Source organism: Microtus oregoni, unplaced genomic scaffold (genome assembly GCF_018167655.1).
Source record: "Microtus oregoni isolate MIOR12 unplaced genomic scaffold, Mior012 000030F_ref0000283, whole genome shotgun sequence".
Lineage (NCBI taxonomy): Eukaryota > Metazoa > Chordata > Mammalia > Rodentia > Cricetidae > Microtus > Microtus oregoni.
This window is the reverse complement of record NW_024543089.1, coordinates 13,871,769-13,891,640: the sequence shown is the minus strand read 5'-3', so window position 1 is coordinate 13,891,640 and position 19,872 is coordinate 13,871,769. Positions and strand designations below refer to the sequence as shown.

The following is a 19,872-nucleotide window of genomic DNA, read 5'->3' as shown; positions in this document are numbered from 1 at the left end:
CTGGGGAAAGAATATGATACATCTGCACACATAAGATCTGTAGCAGACACCCATAATCAAGCATTAGTATTTCTATGTTTCTAGTAAAATGTATTTGTCGTAAAATGTGGTAATAAATGTCTAGGTGGATTAAATAAAATCTTTAAAGAGCCTCAAATCCATACTGTTCAAGTTAAATGAACCATCAAAGTGAATAGTCTCAGATTCAACCAAAAACCCAGGCTGGATATATAACTCAGTGGTACAGCAATTTCTTAGCATGTGCAAGGCATTTAGTTTGGTCCACAGCACTCAGAAGCAGTGGGATGGTACAGGGATGGATGGAGGTAATGGTGGAGGATAGAAAACTTGTACCAATTCACAGTAGACTATACCATGTATAATAGCAATTTTATTAGGGTTTTACATTGAGAAAAATGTCTTAATTTAGTCATAATTATTGAATGTTCATGATTTTTTCAGTTGATCATGTGATGTTGCTTACACTGTCAGTTCTACAGTTGTATCAACATCTGGGGATGGGAAGGACACAGAGAATAAATCAACCTACTTCATTCATCTTAATTAACTATAATTCAGAAGAAACGAGAGCTAGAATGCTGACAAAGTATAACATTTAAGCTATCTATATATTTTGCTTGCAGGTAACAATTTATTAACAAGCCCTATTTATGTAAAGAAAAACAGGTGTGCATACGTGCATTTTTGGTAAGAAAAGCATGTGAAATTGAAAGAAATGCAGTTTCCTTTCAAAGAGTATGTGAACTTGAAAATATGAAGAAGTAAGCATTTCTGTAGTTTGTTTCATCTTTTCAAAATGTAGTCCCAGTACAGAGTTTCGATTGGCCTGAAATTCAGATGCTCCTGTGTCTGTAACCAACTGTGGGATTGCAGGTATGAAGGTGTGTGTCATGACATCTAGGAATTCCTACATAACCAGCCAAGGACAATGAGTTTAAATGTTGTCACACACCTGTACTGACATGCTAAAAACATACTTTAAATAAAACATGCATCCTAATTTCCTGACATAATGTTCAGAATTTCAATTTTATGACAGCCAAAATAATTGTAAAATGAAGGCATCATTGAAAAAATTATTAAATTAGGACACACAATAAATTTTATTTCAATGAATTATTACTTGCCCTGTTCTGATGTTGCACAAAATATACAATTATAACTTTGTGTGAATGTTATGTTAAGAAAAATTAATATAGTCATCTAACAATGATTAGAATCAGTACAATTTGAATTATATCCATTGTTTATCTAGTCTGTTTCATGTGTACACCATTAACATATATGAACTTGCTTTGATTGTTGTAGTTACCACAAATAGGGGAGGGTTAGAATATTGGCAAAGCAACACATTTCATTTACCTCTATCATTTGCTCGTAGGCCAATTCTGTCTCCAAGTTTCAATAACTACCAGTCAGATGAAAATGAGTGAGGTAGAGTTTTGTATCTTCTTCTAGCCACTTATGGAGTTATTTTTCTCTTTTGCAGAGTAGTCCTAGGAAGAGACAGCAGCTGCCAAGTAAGCACTCTAATATTTCTGTGAGTCCCAGGTGTCTGTTTCATCTCAGCCAAACTGAACACCTAGGGGCTAAATTAGTAAGGATACTGAAAAGGTGAGAACTGGTATTTACTGAGGCAGAAAGCAAAGAGCAGAGAGCCTACTGTCAAGAGGGGATCTCCTTTTTATAGGGCCCCAAAGTCTTTTCCTTTTCAATCTTTCTCACGTGTCATTTCCTCTTCCTGCACTGAAAATACTTCAAACAGATGGCATTGTTCAACCAAAATAGTCATAAACCACAAGTTATTGTCCAAAGGGCCTTGATTTTGATAGATGGCCCTGTTTGATGGATGATCTTATTTTCAGCGCCCATTCCATATGTTGTGTGGGAAAGTTATCTCCCTGGCAGGCAGGAATGTTATTCTCTTTCCTGTCTGACTGTTATCTTTTTGCCCCCTATGCTCTTCTGTATGCCTATCCCCTTACTACCTGCTCCTTCTTCCAGTTTCATTTTTCGGTCATAACTCTCCCAGCCTTTTCTTGGACCTTACTAAGCACCGTTTCACGTCTTACCTTTAAGCATCCCTACCCTTGGCTCTTCCCAGCCTGTTAAGATGCTAAAATGGCCTCCACATATTCACACTTGTACTTGAATTTTACATGTCCCTGCAGATTCTGTCTGGTCTTGCCTTTCCTACACATGTGAATTCCATGACTATTGCTATAGACTGCTTGTTTGTTTCCCTGCCACCAGATCCGAAATAATTGCACAGAACTGTATTAATTACAACATTGCTTGGCCTATTAGCTCAGGTTTCTTATTGGTTAGTTCTTATATCTTGAATTAACCAATTGCTAGTACTCTGTGAATCACCAAAATATTGTCTCTTCTGGCAGCTACTTGGCATATCTCTGACTCCACCTTCTTTCTCCCAGCATTCAAATTAGTTTTCCCACCTAGCTCTATTCTGTCCTGCCCTAGGCCAAAGTAGGACCTTTATTAGCCAATGGTAATAAAGCATATACACAGCATACAAAGGGGAATCCCACATCACATGACAATCAGATCATCTTTGTATTCTTCAACATCCAATATTCAGTTCCCTTAGTCTGTTGGCTGTATGACTATAGGCAGGAGCATTTTTCAATCTCAAATCAGGTTATATCCAGAAAGATTTTTGTTTATAAAATGTGTATATGCCTGCATTTGACTGTTTTCAATAGTGAGGAATACATATTATGCCAGAACTATTGATGTGAAAGGGATAAGTTTATTCAAAAACCTTAGAACCTTGTTTTCCTGTTCTCTTTACAGAAGATCCTGAAGGACAACTGTCAGCACTTCCTTCTATAGTTCTTCTCCTTCTGTCATTGCTGGACTCCCCTCTAACTGGCCTTTGATGTTGCTACCCTGTTGGCTATGCCTTATGGAGTTCACCAGCGGCCCACATTCAACCTGCACTTTACCCGACTTGTCATTTGACAATGGCAATCTCTCTCCCAGGAAATGCTTGGCTTCATTGCTCAGGCCTCTTTCTCTCTTATGAGTTCTTCCACTTTCTGATATTCTGCTGCTCTGCCAGGAAGGCTGTTGCATGATTTCTAATTGCTCTTCATAATAAAAAAACCTTGAGTCAGATATCAGGGTAAATGTTGAAAGATCGGAGAAATAAAAAATCTAGCCACTAGAGAGACCTTTTACCTCTACTGAATAATCAGACCAAAGTGGGCAAAATCCTGTCTTCAGGAATCCTCAGACTGAATGCAATGTGCTCCTGTCTCCTCTCTCCTCCCAGCCATATCCCTTCCTGTCTCTACCTCCCTAATGCTGGGATTAAAGGCCTGTGTCTCCCAAGTACTGGGATTAAAGGTGTGAACCACCACCACCTGGCTCTGTTTCTATTTTAGTCTGGATCAGTTTCATGTAGCCCAGTGTGGCCTTGAACTCACAGAGATCTGTCTGCCTCTGCCTCTCGAGTGCTGGGATTAAAGGTGTGTAGCACCACTGCCTGGCCTCTATGGCTAACTAGTGGCTTAGCTCAGCACTCTGATCTTCAGACAAGCTTTATTTGTTATAGCCAAACAAAATATCAGCAGAGAAGGCGCCTGCCTTGAGTCCTTGGCGCAAGTCCTTTCCACAGAGTGCTTGCTTTCTAAGATCCACAGTGTAGATTCCTTTACCATGGCAAGCCTTTTCTAACTTACCCACTGTAAAAGAAACTCTCCTTTCACTAACTCTTCCTGTTTTTGTCTTCCAAATATTACCGTTAGTAATTACTCTGCTTACTTATATGGTTTCTGGCTCATTCTGGCTCTCATCACTGGAAGCAGGCTTCGTGATTTCAAGAGCACAGGCCAGACCCAGTTTCACTTTCTCTCTGCTTCCATCTTGTGGCTCAGATGTAAGCTCTCAGCACCAGGCTGACCTATCTGCCACCATACATACTCCCTGCTGAGATGATCATGGACAAATGCTCTGAAACTGTAAGCAAGCTCCAAATAATGATTTTTTTTGTTTGTTTCTTAAATAAACTGCTGACTTGGTCATGGTGACTCTTTACAGCAATAGAAGTGTCATGAAGAAAGAAATTGATACCAGGGAGTTGCATATTGCTGTGAAACGCCTGTCCATGCCACCTGTTGGTAAAATGTAGACTTTGGAGCTTTTGATTAGGGAAGTAGTTGAATGCCAAGAGTGGGGCTTAAAGGGCCGTAATAGTACGAACTCACAAGACAGCAGTGCTGGGAGCTGCTATGGTAGACAAGCTCAAGCAGTCTTAGAGGGGAAAACTGATTATCATACTTGTTATAATTTAGCAAAGAATGTGGCTGCTTTCTGCCATTGTCAAAAAAAAAAAAAATCTGCCAGAGGCTAAATTGAAGAGTTTTGGATTAAAATCACTGGCAGAGGAGATTTGAATACAGCTTAGTATTGACTGTGTCTCTTGGTCACTAGTGATCACACTTGTGCAGATCTACAACGAAAAAGAGGAAGCGAAGCAAGTAGAAACACAAAATGTCATTTAAGGAGACTAATAGCACAGAGAATGATAGTGTTGTAGCCAAGTCCTGTGCTCAAGGAGATTGGAAGTTAAAAGAAAAGCCATATGCAAAATGGAATACAGGCCCTCAAACAAGACCCTACACAGCTCTCATTCATGAAAAGAAAAGCTTATTTAACAAAGTGAACCATCGAAATCCAAAGCTTATATACATAGCTACAAGTCATGAGAAGCGCCAGGTTTCAGCCTAAGCAGGGAGTAGAATTTAGGTTTGTTTGTTGCCTAATAACCCGAGTTCCTTTCTTTCTTTCAAGAATGTTATCTCTACAGAGATTTTTAAATAATTTTTTTCATTTATATTTTCATTTTTATGTGTATGAGCTTTGTTTGTTTGCTTTTTTTTCTTTTTCTTTGCCTGTGTGCATGTCTGTGCATCACACGCATGCAGTGTCCTCGGAGGGTGTCAGATCCCTTGGAACCATAGTTACAGATGGTTGTAAACTGCTGTGTGGGTGCTCAGAATCTAACCACGTCCAGTTAAATTCAGGTCGTCTGTAAGTTGAGAGGCTGATCTTAACTGTTGAGCCATTTCACCAACCTCTTTTTTGTTTGTTTGTTTGTTTGTTTTTTATCTCTTTTATCTACTTTCCTATCCCCAGAACCTGGACAATATCTGATACTCAGAACTAAGATAACGAACACTTTTAAATAAGAGAATAAATGGGGTGTGACATAATGATGAACAAGAGTATCTGGAAATTAGAATTGGAAGTGGTAATTATAAAGATGGCCACTGGAATTATTTTATTTTTTTTCTTTGGTCAGAGTTGGACAGTGACAGCTGGTCTGTCTTCCTTTTGATTTGCTTCATAAAACAAAATTCTCATCTTGAAGTAACACCCTCCATTAATTTTAAGACTGATAGCTTGGTGCTGAACACATTTAGGAAGGAGTTTTCTCACTGTACCATCTTGAGAATGGCTAACAGACTACAATCTATCATTGATTCAGGCAAGTAAATTTTCTTAGCAAAAAAAATTCTTGGCAAGTTGATATTGGATATATAGAATACACTACTTATCACAGGGCAAGGATTTTTTTCCCTATGCACAAAGTAAAATATTCTCCCTAAACATATAGAAAATACTCTCCAGAATAAATGGAGGAATATTTTAATGATTGAGGAATACTAGAAAATTGTTACTTGTAATAAGTAGTATCTGTATTTTGTACTGAAATAATTCTTAAACTTTCCCCTTTTTAAGGGTGAGGTGGAAAATCAATTATGGTTTATCCAACCCTATTTTCTTCACATTGCAGGATGGCTGTTCTAGACTCCAGAATTATGGGATTCAAGGTGCCACAGAATTTGAATCAATGGAAAGGACTTTTTTTCAAATGATAACAGAAACTAGACAAATACTCAAGGACCAAGAAATGAATTGTTTTACTTGTATGTTGACTATCCTAAATGAAACGACTGTAGTGCTTTAATCTTTAACAATAACGATAGTGAGAGATGCTCAGAATCAAGTTTCTGGCTATGAACATGTACCAGTGAAGTGTCAGATGTTTACAGCCATCCTGGTCTCTGCTCAATCTTCTTACTTCTGTTCAAGCCATCTTTCTTTACATTATCCATGATTCTGCCTGCATTCACTTGCTCAATTAAATCAACCATTGACCTCCCTGCCTCCTACCTGCCTGTGTGATCTAGATGCAACCTTTCTGGATTTATTCATCCATGCCTACTCTTTCATCATACTTGGGCCATACTCTTAGTTTAATTCCTTGAGTTAGTGTCACTTGCTAGAAAAGTACCAAAGTGCCCAGTGTTAATCAACTTTGGATGACGTTACTATCACAGTCTTTATGGGGTGTAACCATGCATCTTAGATTCGTATGCTGTAAAGACTTATCACATAAGTATGCTGAGCAACTGCCCAAATCATGAGATGAAGGGGATTCAGAAGCTTTTATAAAAAGAGGCATTGGTTTTTAATTCTATACTTATTGAATCTTAATATCTGTTTAAAATGATGCTTTATATTTATTACTTGCCTTTGAGTAAAATAATACTCCATTATATTAAGTTTTGGGTTGGATCAACCTCAGTAAGATAGTGTCAGTACATATGCAGGAGAAAATTGTTGACTTGTAATGCTTACCATGTTTTGGATATAATTATATTTTAAGAAGCATATTGTGATATGCAGGTATTCATTAGTATGGTTATAGGTTCGGGCCATTTCTGGCTCGTTCTCCTCAGCTGCCCAAGGACCTAGTTGGGGACATCTCTCTGGACCCCTGTGAACCCCTCTAAAGTCAAGGCTCTTACTAACCCTAAAATGGCTCCCTTAATTAAAATACATACTTCCCTGCTCCCATATCCATCCTTCCATTATCCCTTTGTGGGAGCCTAGCCTGTTTGGATGCTCACCTTCCTAGACCTGGATGGAGGGGGGAGGACCTTGGGCTGCCCACAGGGCAGGGAACCCTGACTGCTCTTCAGTCTGGAGAGGGAGGTGGGGGGGGAGTGGGGTATGGGGAGTGGGGGGAGGGGGAGACGGCAGAAATTTTTTAATTAAAAAAATTTAAAAAAGAAGCATATTGCTTGTTTCTGCAGTAGAAGCAACATTATATCTTTAAAATATTCTAAAAATGTGAAGTATCCAAATTACAATGGTACTTTTAAGAGTATTTCAAAAATGCTTTTAATATCTACAAACTTTTCTTTTTTTATGTCCCCTTTCTTCTTCCTACACAATCTTCTACATATAACGTGCAAGTCAGAGGAGGGTTTCTGATGTGATGTGGGAGTCCTCTCTGTGTGTTGCTTGTATTGGTTAATGAATAAAGAAACTGCCTTGGCCTGATAGGGCAGAACTTAGGTAGGCAAAGAAGCCAGAACTAAATTCTGGGAGGAAGAAAGCAGAGTCAGGGAGATGTCATGGATCCACCGGAGACAGATACTGGGTGGGAATTTTACTGCCACATGGCGATACACAGACTAATAGGAATGGGTCAAATTAAGATGCAAGAATTAACCAATAAGGAACCAGAGCTAATGGGCCAAGCAACAATTTAATTAATAAAGTTTCCGTGTGGTTATTTTGGGCCTAAACTAGCCGGGCAGCCAGGATGAACAAGCGGGCCCCCCAACACTGATGCTCTGAAACTAAAGCTATAGAAGGTTGTGAGCCATTATATGGTGCTGGGAACTGAACCTGGGTTTTCTGCAAGAGAAATAAGTATTCCCAATGATTGAGCTCTCTATCCACTCAGGCACCAGGAGCTTATTTTCAAGACACAATGAAATAAATTTTTTAAGACAAAAAATATTTTTTTCCAAAAGATTGACACAAATTTTATTAGAAAATTATGACGTATTAACTGCCAAGTGAAAGATTCCAGTTGGGTGGTTTGCAGACTTTTTAAATGGATCAAATCAGCACTTGACTCCATTAGTTAGAAGTGATGGTTTGTTAATCAGAATTCTAAAGAAACTGTTCATATAAGAACTAGCTCGTCTAAATTAGAGATATGAGGAAAATATAGGAGAAATCTCATGAGGCGTATAGGATGCAGGAAGATGTGACACTTCTGGAATTAGATCACTTGCTACAAAGTCTGTACGCATCACATCAGTTCTATCTTCTGTATTTATACACATTAAAAATATACTCCATCCCAGCCAGGGGTGGAAAATAAACAATTCACAAACAAAACTGCAAAATGGTATGCGTTTACAGCGAAATGTGAGTTGCCTGCACACACACACATATTTAAGAGGCACAATCTGTTTTATATAGTATCTGTCATATTGAGTTCATATTACACAGTGCTATCTGTTAAATCGGTGGGTTGAGTGAGGACACAGTACCAAAATATGGATACAAAATAAATTAGTCATTATTCAGTATTTTTAAAGTCACACACTTCAAAAAAACAGCAGCCAAATATACAACTAAAAGGTTCATTTTATAAAAAAATGATCTTGGATTTTAAAAAAATAGTCCCTGTTAGGATGCATTTGTACCTTTTGAAGAAACTCCACTGCCATCAAGATTAGGTCTACGCAACTTTGTACCGTAGGATTGAAGTCATTTCCTCCACTGTTTTTAACATTGCACTATACTAGAGAAGAAGACTCTAACTGCTCAGCCCCAACTCCAACAGCACTATTCTAGGTTTTCACGGACAATATCTGCCTTCCCATTTTAATATTATTTATCTGTTCCATTCTGTGAATTGGTCTTGCTCATGTCTTGAGTTCCACCAAGTATCTAAAATATTCAAGTTTGCTCTCTGTAACCCTAAATGGCTTAAGAGAAAGTGAAAAGCATGCGTGAAGACTGTAGGATAACTTGAATACTTGAGTCTCAGGCATGTTCGCACAGATACTTTGTAATCTAGAATCAGAGATTCAGTCTTGAATATTTTCAGAATGCTGTTAAGGGCTTGTCTTTGGCATTTTCTCTATTAGTTCTGAAATAAAGCACAGCATCTTGTGTTTTCCTGCCTACCTACTACATACTTTTGGTGCACAAAAATGACTGATATTTAACAGCAACTTCACTATTGAGGAACATTTTTCTTCATCAAGCTGTAAAGAAATATCACCTTTCAACATTACACCCTGGGAAGCCGAAGTGCTTCATCTTAGTGAAACTTTCTTAGTTCTCTTCTTTAGTTATTTCAACACTGATAAACAGGATACACTTTATATTAATAAGACAGCCAGGATATAATTCCTATATGCCTTCATTAAAGCAAAAAAAATGATATATATATATATCTTCCAGTAACATGGCCAACACAAAGTCAAATTACGATATTTTCTCCATTGGTCCCTGTAGCCATCCGCCTTGTGTTTTCTCTCTTCCCCTGCGTCCCTGCCTCCCTGCATCTCTCCCTCCCTCTTTCACCTTTTCTTTTGAGATCGGGACAGGGTCTCCCTAAGTTGCCCAGGCTGGCCTAGAACTTTCTGGGTAGCCCAGACAGGCCTTGAACTTGTTGTGAGGCCCCTACCTCAGTTTCCAGAGTAATTGGATTATATTCTTGTACTTCTAGGCTTGGTTCTGGGGGAAAAAAGCAAAGAAAATAACACAGGCAAATACAAATAACCACTACAATATTTGATCTGTGCAAAATTCCTGGATAGCAGAAACAGAGAGTAATGCAGCTTCATTGTGAGAGCACTTTGAAAAGGCAACGGGTAACTCCCGTTTTCTTACCAGGCAGAACTGTAAAAATAAAAGCAGAGAATGTCACATTGAAGAAAAAGGAACTGGGAATTTCTATTATCTGGCAGGAAAGATCTGAATCAATCTGTAGCCACTTTAGGAAGAAAAACTGGTCTTTTAAACATATTAAAATCTGTAGACTAGGAGAATATAACACATAGAGAAAAGGTGAAAGTACAATTTATATGGTAGTTGATGAATACTATCTATGCAGTGTATTAATACTGCTATGTCCAGGCCAATGTAAATACCTGACATCAACAGTCCTTCAAGTATAGACCAAATTAGGAGTTACATGTGATAACTCAGTAATGAATTATCAGCCCCTACTAATGCAAAGCCGTACAAACTGGAGGGCTTATAAATGGCACTATGCCAGGAGCGTGTATCATGAGCTCTTGTGGGCCATGACGCAGTCACACCTTATAGCAACTGATAATTCAGATGTCAACCCACCTCAGAATTTCTTAGATGGAGGAAGCCTGCCTAGCAGAGCCAGCAACACAACTGACCCTGAGAACTGTTGCTTTCATCTGTAATTGCACCATGGCCCACAGCAGCTCCTAATAAATGCTCCTGAGAGTACGAGATACTGCCAAAGTCATGAGTGAAAATGGTTACCTACTTCCAGAATCCAGAGAAGTGGCTAACCTCCACGTTGTCACTTTAGAAATACTATGACAGTTCTCCAAACACAAATAGGACTCAACTGGTCACATCAATTCTAAATTATAAAATGTTCCTGTCTAAATATCCTCAGGGTGATCTGTGAGCTATTTCGTGTCCTTCTTTTCTGAAGGAGGCTTCACAAAGTAGATCATCAAAATCACTAGACAAGATCAGTTACCAGCATTCCCTCAGAGCTCAGTTGAAATTAGTTTTCTGCAAATGTTTATTGGGGATTTCTAAAGCACTGACTTGGAGAGGCCAAGAGCCTCCATCAATGCCTGCCTGAATGGCCACCCCTGTCACCACTGCCAAATCAGGGTCCACAGACGTGTTGGGGTCTTTTCCAAAGAACTCTTGAATGACTTGGCGGATCCGTGGAATACGAGTCGAGCCCCCGACTAGAACCACCTCATCAATTTCAGTCTTGTCTAGGAGGCCTTCTTTTAATACTTGCTGAATGGGTACGAGGATTTTCTGAAAGAGATCTTCATTGAGGGTGTCAAAGAGCTGGCGTGATATTTCTGTCTCAAACAACACCTGGCTTTTCCCGCTCTTGCTTTCAGAAAGGCCCGGCCTAAGCACTCTGCTCACATGGTGATCATGTCCTGGGGAAAGCTGCTCTTTTGGCAGATGAGAGTCACCATTCTGAGGTGTCTGGCTGTCCTCCTCCTCTACACTGAGTAAAACTGATACCTGAGCAGAATCGTGAACCGTAAGATTTAATTTGACCATTTCCACGGCTTGTCTTAATCTATGGATTTCCTCTTTCCTGGAAGGGAGGAAGCCATATGTCTGATAGATCTGTTTATATAAATACTGAAGCAGCCTCTGATTGAAGTCTTGTCCTCCAAGTTTATTGTTTCCTAAAAGAACAATTAAAAACTTTGTTATACATACATACATAAAACATATCACCTATATGTTAACATATTCCAAGAATAAGGACTCCTGTAAAATATTAAGATTTTCTTAGCATGAATGTTGCCTAAGAAGAACTCTGTTAAGGTCAGACTCTGGAAACCCCTTTACGCCCACACTTACTGCCTCTCTGGCTATCATGTACTGATGGTGCACAGTGCCAGCAAGGTTAGAAATTCTGACTGACGTAAAAGGAAGTACCTCGACCACACTGGAGAAGAATGCCAAGCCACTTGTTAAACAGTTAATTGAAACACTGTCATTATTCTCAACAGAGGAAAGTGAATTTTACGATTAACATTTATTTTAATGATTAAAAGCTCAATAGAAATAGTTCTATGGGAAAGAAAAGCATAATATAAACTCAAAGTATGTATAAATTGGCTCTGATGAATCTGGTTAAGAGAGTGAACAATACATACATTAGAACAATTCTATTATTCAATCGAAACACCCTTACATTTTTAACCTAAAAAGCACAAAGAGAAAATCTTGAAAAGTGATTTAAAATGAAAGATCTTATTTCTTCAGTGATATTAAAACTGCATTTCTCAGGACATTTATCTTATGATGCATAAGAAGATTAATAATTCAAAACTCTTCATCTTAAAGCTTTCTTCCTTAACACTCCTTTCACCTTTGCAAGAAAGCCCTGAAGGAGCCCCTCATCTGGCTTAGTGGAAGCCTAGACATTTTATTTTGACAGTTAACTGTGATCTTTACTACACAGACAGGAGCAACACCACACAGAAAATCACAAAATATTCTAAAAGCCACACCAACATGCTAAATGCTAGGCATATAAGGCAAACAGGCTTGAGCCTCTCTAATTCCGTGTTGTTCTTACCGGACATGGCTCGGGTAAGAAACATCCCTCCTTGTTTATTCAGTAATGACACATCAAGAGTTCCTCCTCCCAGGTCAATGACCAATACATAGAAGACATCCACCTTGTGCAGACCGTAGGCCATAGCTGCTGCGGTTGGTTCGTTGATCACTCTTAAGATCTTCAGGCCTGAAACCCACGAGAGGAAAGAGTCTACTCAACTTGTACTAACAATATACTTGTTTCTTCTTTAACATGAACTTCACCAAAGCAGTGGGAGAAAGACAGTGGGATGAAATCAGAGATTCTTCTCACTGGGGTAATTAAAATTATTCTTAAAGAATACAACATGGAAAAAGAAAAGCCCAAGTTTAGCGACTTGAAACTTCATTAACATTCGAGGAAAAGCTCTTCCAGCCTTTTCTAATATTGAGAATGGATTTGGAAATACAGAGTTGTGGAAATGTGACAAGCTGATCTTGTACAAAAGATCCCTTTACCTTGAGTAAGATTCCTGCTTTGAACAAACTCCACCCTTAAAGTGTTCTCTGTAAAATATGGCACTACACATCCAGGGCCCCATCAAGAATTCCACCCAAGATCATATTGCCCTTCCCTTTAGTTATAAATGCTCTGGTCATGTCCAAAGTCCTCTGGTCAGAGACACTTAAGTGTTGCCCTTCAGTGAGGCACGCCAGATTATTCTATATGGCACCCTTATGCTCTGACTACCCCCCGACCCTTTAGTCTTCCACTCATGTTACTTTCTGATGAAGTCTGCACCAAGCTGTGGACACAACATGAATTATCTCCATGAGGTGAATGGGAATGACCGAGGATACTGCTGATAGCCATCCATTGGGAGAGGAGGGTACAGCTACTATTAGTGAAGACATAAGGATAAGTATAAGGAGTTTCCATAATAAAACATTACACTTTATGCTTATTCTGTGCTTCTATCTAGCTATAAATAAACACCACACACAAAAATAGGATTTATAGGACAGTGATATATTCTTTTCATCTTGCAAATTCTAGAACCACATTCACCTTAACAACAAAGAGATCATATCTTTCAGCAGAAGTGCAGACGTGCTCATGTTCTCTCTCTTGTAAGCTGTCACGTATCTGAATAGCTTCATTTTTGTGTTTTTTTTTTTTTGATTTTTCAAGACAGGGTTTCTCCGTAGGTTTTTGGTTCCTGTCCTGGAACAAGCTCTTGTAGACCAGGCTGGCCTCGAACTCAGAGATCCGCCTGCCTCTGCCTCCCGAGTGCTGGGATTAAAGGCATGCGCCACCACCACCCGGCTTGTATATTTTTTTAACTTTTCTTTTTTTTTTGACACTTCAAGACAGGATTTCCCAGTAGCTGTAGACTAGGCTGGCTTCAAACTCATAGAGATCCGCCTGCCTCTGCTATCCAAGTGTTGGGATTAAAGGTGTGTGCCACCACTGCCCGGCCTTTTTTGGTTTTTGTTTTGTTTTCTGTGTGTATGTGTTTTACATTTTTTGAGGATGTGTGTGTCCTGGAGGACTGAACCCAGACAAGCGCTTATCTTTTCTAGAAAGCAATCCACCAGAAAGTTACATCCCCAGTTCCAAACTATGCTCCCCCCGTAATATAAACATTCAATATTGCACCAGAGAGTTCATAATTATTATCTGCAAATATACATAATTCATCTGCCATATAGTTTATGTGGCCAGAGTTGATTGACAACATGGTCATTCTTGCTGCAGAAGATTATGTCCTAACAAAACCCTGACAAAACACACATCAGTCAAGGATGCTATTACCGGCAAGGTTGGCGGCTTGAATTGTTGAATTTCTCTGCTTTAGGTCAAATTCTGCTGGTACAGAAATGACGGCATTGGCAACTGGCATTCCAAGATATTCCTCTGCCATTTTTTTCAGTTTTAGCAACAATTGAGAGCCAACATATTCTGGAGAAACGATGATGGTTTCATTACTTGTTATAGAAAACTCAGCCATTCCATTTCTATGTAAAACCTGTAAATAAAATTAAAAAAAAACACAATGTAAATGTATGCATGTAAACGCACATGTGCATTTACTTTCACATGTACACTTGGATTTATTCAACAAAAGCCTTTATAAAGTAATACAATCCACTATAATCTACCCAGTACACTTTTCCAGATTAGAATTTACTTAATGTGATACTTCAAAATTTATACAATAAATTTATGTTACAGTTTTCAATAATGAAAATGAAAGCCAAGAATTTAACAGGAACCTAGAATACTCTTGCTACACACTTATTGGAAGAACGAACGATGGCATGCACTTGACTCACGTTATTGGGAGCTATATGTTTCAAGACCCTCAGTGGGTCTTAAGACCTTTACACTTAGAAGAAACACTTTACAGCTTCTCGCCCACATATGCTAACAGCCACTACCATTAATATTACACTTTGGGGACATTACCTAGTAAAATAATTTCAACAAAAACTTTGCAATGCCTGTAACACCTAACAACCAGCAAGGCCACTAAGTGAATAAAGGCCAGAGAAACCCTGCAACAAAGAGCTGGATGAGACCCATCCTGGGCAAAAGTGAGAAGAGCAGAGATGACTTCCACATGCTCCTCTTCAACAACTTACAGACTGGTTGTCTCTGGGACTCTGCATTTCATATTCTCAGCTAGTCATTGAGTGCAAAGAATTAAAACCCCAAGAGAGAAAACTAAAGAAAGTAAACTCACAAAGGCTGCAAGAAATGTGTTCAGTAAGCTGTCTAGCAAGTCTAATTCATTAGAATACCACCTCTAACTTAGAATAAAAGTCCTACACGGGATAAATAAAAACAAAAACTACATGTTTTAAGAGAAGTCACTGGAAAATAAATACATAAAAGCACTAAAGTAAAAAAAACCACAAGAAAAAAAAGATCAAAACAGCGAACCAATAGAAAGTTTGAAAGTTCCTACTGATTACTATTAGAATCAGTCACTCTTCCAAAGCTGAGATTTCATGAAGGCTTAATACGTTCACAGGAAGCAACAAATTATGCAGCATAAAAGTGATAAAGTGAAAAAGATAATAAAACACATCAAAAGGTATTTTATTGTCATTAGGAAAAAGTGAAACTTGTCAAAACAGGACAGAAAAGAAGAAATGCATCATTAAATAAAATAAAAATACCCGAGGCAGAGGCAGGCAGATCTCTGTGAGTTCTAGGCTAGACAGGTCTACAAACTGAGATACTGCTTCAAAAACAAAAGCAAAAAAAAAAACCCAACATAACACAAAAACAAACAAACAAAACGTCACTAATATAACTTTATTGGAAATCAGAGGAATGACATTTAATACAATATGCCATTTCTCATTTGTGGATTGGCAAATACAGAATAAACCGGCATGGTGGTGAGGTTTTCACATTCAACAAGAACCTGGGCTATGTAGCAAGACCTACCTGAATAAGAAAATAAAATCTTACCACCTACTGAAGATGCACTCAACAAAAAATAATGGTTAAGAGCATGTAACCTTCCGGAGTACAGTTAGGGAATATGGATAAAATTCCTTAAACACACACACACACCTCATCAATTCTACAAGGCAGGCAATTTCTGACACACAAAAAGAATAAGTGAATGCTTATGGAACTTCAAACACTGCTGTCATACCAGGAAAGTAATGCAATGTAAGAGATACTGATGAGCTAGATCATCTCATATAACAGTATTTCTGCAGGCATTAAAGGTAGGAAGATGCACTACTTGATGTCTGCAACATACTGCTGTATTTCAAATGCCAGAAAACACCAAAACTAGTGTGCAATCCCTATATGTGTACAAATAGGTTCATATACAGAAAACACCCATCCATAGCACATGAGGCTTCATCGTCCTTCATTGTGAGGACAGCAGAATAGGCACACAGCAAGGCCCATTTCCCTGACAGGGAGCCACTGAATTGATACACCCTGCCGCTGCTGAGAAATTTCTCAGTGAGGGCATATAACTCCCTTAGAGATAAACCCTGTTGAGATACAATGATGTGCAGCGTGAAGCCAAAGCACTAATTGAAACAGTGTAATAATCAAACCAACACAGACTTTAGATTAATTTCCTACCTTAAATGGGTATCTGCCGATTTCAGCGTCCAACTCTTCTGGGGTGAAAATCTTTCCTATGAACCTTTTAGCGTCATAGATTGTGTTTTGAGGATTTGCATCCGCCAGCTCTAGGCTGTCATATCCCACATATATGTCACCATCAGTAAAGGACACCATGCTGGGGATGCTGACGTGCCCATTTTCATCTGGAATCACCTTTACTTTTCCGGTTCCAGGAAAAAACACACCAACGGAACAATAGGTGGTACCCAGGTCAATGCCAATCACTTTGGGAGTAGGCAGTGGTAAATACTGTTGTGCCAAGTAGCCAGCCAACAGCAGAGTCAAAACAGCTGAACCTGAAAACAGACAAGCAAAAGACACCTCTTTATCAAGCAACTACTATATACTGTTCCTGCAGCAACATCTCTTCAATAACATTCTTCATTCAAAATATTTTACTCTAAAGATCAATAACTACTTTTTTTAGACATTAAGTCTTTCATATTCCAGTGGGCTACAATTGAACATGGTAAAGAAATACAATCGAAAGTCCTCACAACTGTATATCTGTATAATTAATTATAAGAAAACAAGGAAGTAAAATGTAAAGATATTTCATTAATAATTATGCTGTTGCTGAATGGAAATACCACAAATGTGAAGCACAAGCTGGTTACAACCCACTTTTCTTGATCTATTGCCATTGAGATTGACAGCCTCATAAACAGTTCTATCTGAATTAGTAAAATGAAATTCCATCATGAAACTCTCACAGCAAAAGCTTTGGTATTGTAAGGTTAACCTCTTTGATTATGGTCTTTACCCATTCAAAAGGATAAAATAAATAAGTTGATCACTGATTCTAAAAATTGCTTAGGTATTACTGATACCTAACAGAGCCCCAGCGTTTTTGCATATTTAAATAAGAACTAAGGACATATTTCTCAAAGAGGTAGTATTTAAAGAAGTATTTAACTCGCTAACCCTGATAGAAACATCATGGAAGTTACCTGAAGGCACGTTTGTTCACCGCTGTATTCCACAGCAAGAGCAGAAGCTCAGCAAATACCAATTAAAGCAAAAAAAGATCAAATACAAACGTCATGCATATCGTACCCCAAAGCGAATAAGGACATCGCTCTGAATTCGGAATGAATGTCTTACTTGGTTTCACAGGTGATACCTGCTGTCATTCAGACTCATGCTGAGAAACCAGAACGTCAGCCTGTACTCCTTGCTGTTGGTAATTGCTAGCTCCTTCAAATCAACGCCTGGCTCAGAGCAGATCAAGAGCCTACCCGCTTGTGTCTTCTAGCCTATTGACAAATTCTAAAATTTCATCACCACTAGCAAGGGAATGCATTCCGAAACGGTAAGTTTGAAAGAGAAACTAGCTACACAGCACAAGGACCAGAATCCCTCTCAACGCAGCATCCCAAATGCCGCCCAAGACTACAGCTCGAAATTCCCCCTCCACGTAGAACCGAATCCAGCTATTAACTCAAGACCGAGGTCTTTTGCGAAGTAAAAAGACCCGCGTCCCTCAGACCTGTGGCTGGCGGCAGGACCCGCAAGATGACTCCAGCAGCCAGACCCGGCTCCGGGCGCCCCGCCCCCACCTGCTCCCACCAGCCTCAGCCACCTTTCCAGGTTCCCTTCGGCTGTGTGACCTGGGCTCAGGAGGTGAGACAGCTCACCCCTGCCAGCCCCGACCTCCTCAAACCAATCCCTCGACTGTCAGAGCAGCAGGGACCCTGGGATACCGACCCAAGATCGTCATCTCCCCAGCCATTAGTCCCGCCGAACAAGCAGAGAGATGACTGTACTGACGGGAGGCACCGCCCCCTCGCCGCCGGCCGACCGGCAGCCTTCTGGGAAGTGTAGTCCGTCGGCTCCGAGGCAGCTGGAGGCACTACGTCTCCCAGCACATGAGGGACTCCATCTACCATGAGGCAGCGGGGTGGAGTCCTCTCAGACCGGTGAGGAAATTGTCGCCTCCCTACTCATGAAGGCTCAGCAAACCAGGCTTCGCTAGGGAGCAGCCTCCGGGAAAGGTCAGAGTTTGTCATTCACCAAACCCGAAACGCCGCGAGCCTACTGGCCTGAAAACTGTCGCTGTCGCTCCGCCTCGCCGCGTTGAATTGTGGGAGCTGCAGTTTTCGACTGCCCCTGTTTAGAAGCTGAGGTGGGTTGCACTGCGGTCCTGGCGCGGGATTCAAACCTCTGTGTTTTTGTTCCGCCTCCCTTTGCGGTTTATTCCTTTGCTCGAAATCAAGACTCTAGTCGGAGTTTTCGTAAGCCCTCCAAAGTCCCCTCTGCATTCCTAGAAGAGGCTCTGTAGTGGTCCTACAGGACACCTGCTCTTTGCACTGTAAACAGCCCTGCATTTCCTGAAAGCATCGCCAGTCCCGTGCTGTTGTTGGCAATAAATTAGTTCAAGTGATCTTCAGGAATGAGGTTTATCCCAGACTACAAGGACACATTTTTGAATCTAATCCTAACATTCAAATATGCTATTAAAAACAGATAAAACAATAAATCCCTAATTCTGCTAATTATGTCATAAATGGCAAGAATTGACGTCCTGGACAGGTCCTGTCACTGTGCTGACTTTCGTATTAGGTACCTTTTTTTTCTTGCCGCTACGAAATCCTTATCAAAGCAATCTGAAGAAGGCTGAAGTATTTATTTTGACTCGAAATTCAAGGGTACAGTCTTCATAGTGAGGAAGTCATGGTAGCAGGATCTTTAGCCAGCTGGGGTCATCTGGGGTCAGGGAGCAGAAAGGAAATGCAGGTATTTTTCTCTCTGTTATTTAGTTTTAGACCCACTGGATTGATACGACTGTCCATAGTTAGGTGAGGTCTTCCCACCTCAATTAGCTGGGTCAGAAACTCCCTCACTCACAGATATACTCGGAAGTTGGTGTCCGGATGAGTCTGAAGCCCATCAAGTTGAAAAGATTAACCACAGCTATTGAGGGTACTTGTGCTTTTTAGTGCATGAAACCTGATTTTCTTCTCATTGTCTAATATTTGATATGATCTAATGACTTTCTGAAAATAATATTACTATTAATATTGGGTAAGTTTATGAACCCAGATGCTTAAGTCTGCTTCTCTGCCTTAGATACATTTCAGTAAGTTCCACTTGACAACAAGTCAACCTCCTATGGGAATTAACCTGTACTGACTTTCAATTTATGTAAAATCTGTTTATCTCTTCATCATCTGTCTAGCCATCCTCCTGCTTTATCAATCAATCTTTGTATGTATGTATGTATGTATCATCTATTTATCTATCATCTATCTATCTCTACATCCATCTGTCATTTATGTATCTGTGATATAGGTAGATATTATCACATACACATATAGAATGGTTTTAAGTCTGAATTATGGCCAGCAGAGATCTTTTATAATACACTTTAATTTTTAAATATTTTGTTATGTGAAATAATGAAACACATGAATTTCTAAGTACTATTTACCAAAATTCTTATGAAGAAAGCATAATTCAAACATCCAACTGACCATTTTTATGAGTAATGATAGTTTTGACAATTATTATTGAGTAATTGCTGTGTGCTTAGCACATGGGAA

General features: G+C 39.5%; 1 protein-coding gene across 1 annotated transcript; it reads right to left on the bottom strand.

Annotated features, from left to right (window-relative positions):
* Positions 1-7,869: 7,869 nt before the first annotated feature.
* Hspa13 (heat shock protein family A (Hsp70) member 13) lies at positions 7,870-18,095 on the bottom strand. The gene is made up of 5 exons (XM_041678601.1): positions 18,038-18,095; positions 16,286-16,626; positions 13,979-14,192; positions 12,203-12,370; positions 7,870-11,300 (listed from the first exon to the last, which is right to left on the bottom strand). The coding sequence occupies exons 1-5, from the start codon at positions 18,060-18,062 to the stop codon at positions 10,633-10,635; spliced, it is 1,416 nt and encodes a 471-aa protein (XP_041534535.1). The 5' UTR covers positions 18,063-18,095; the 3' UTR covers positions 7,870-10,632.
* Between the last annotated feature and the right edge of the window lie 1,777 nt (positions 18,096-19,872).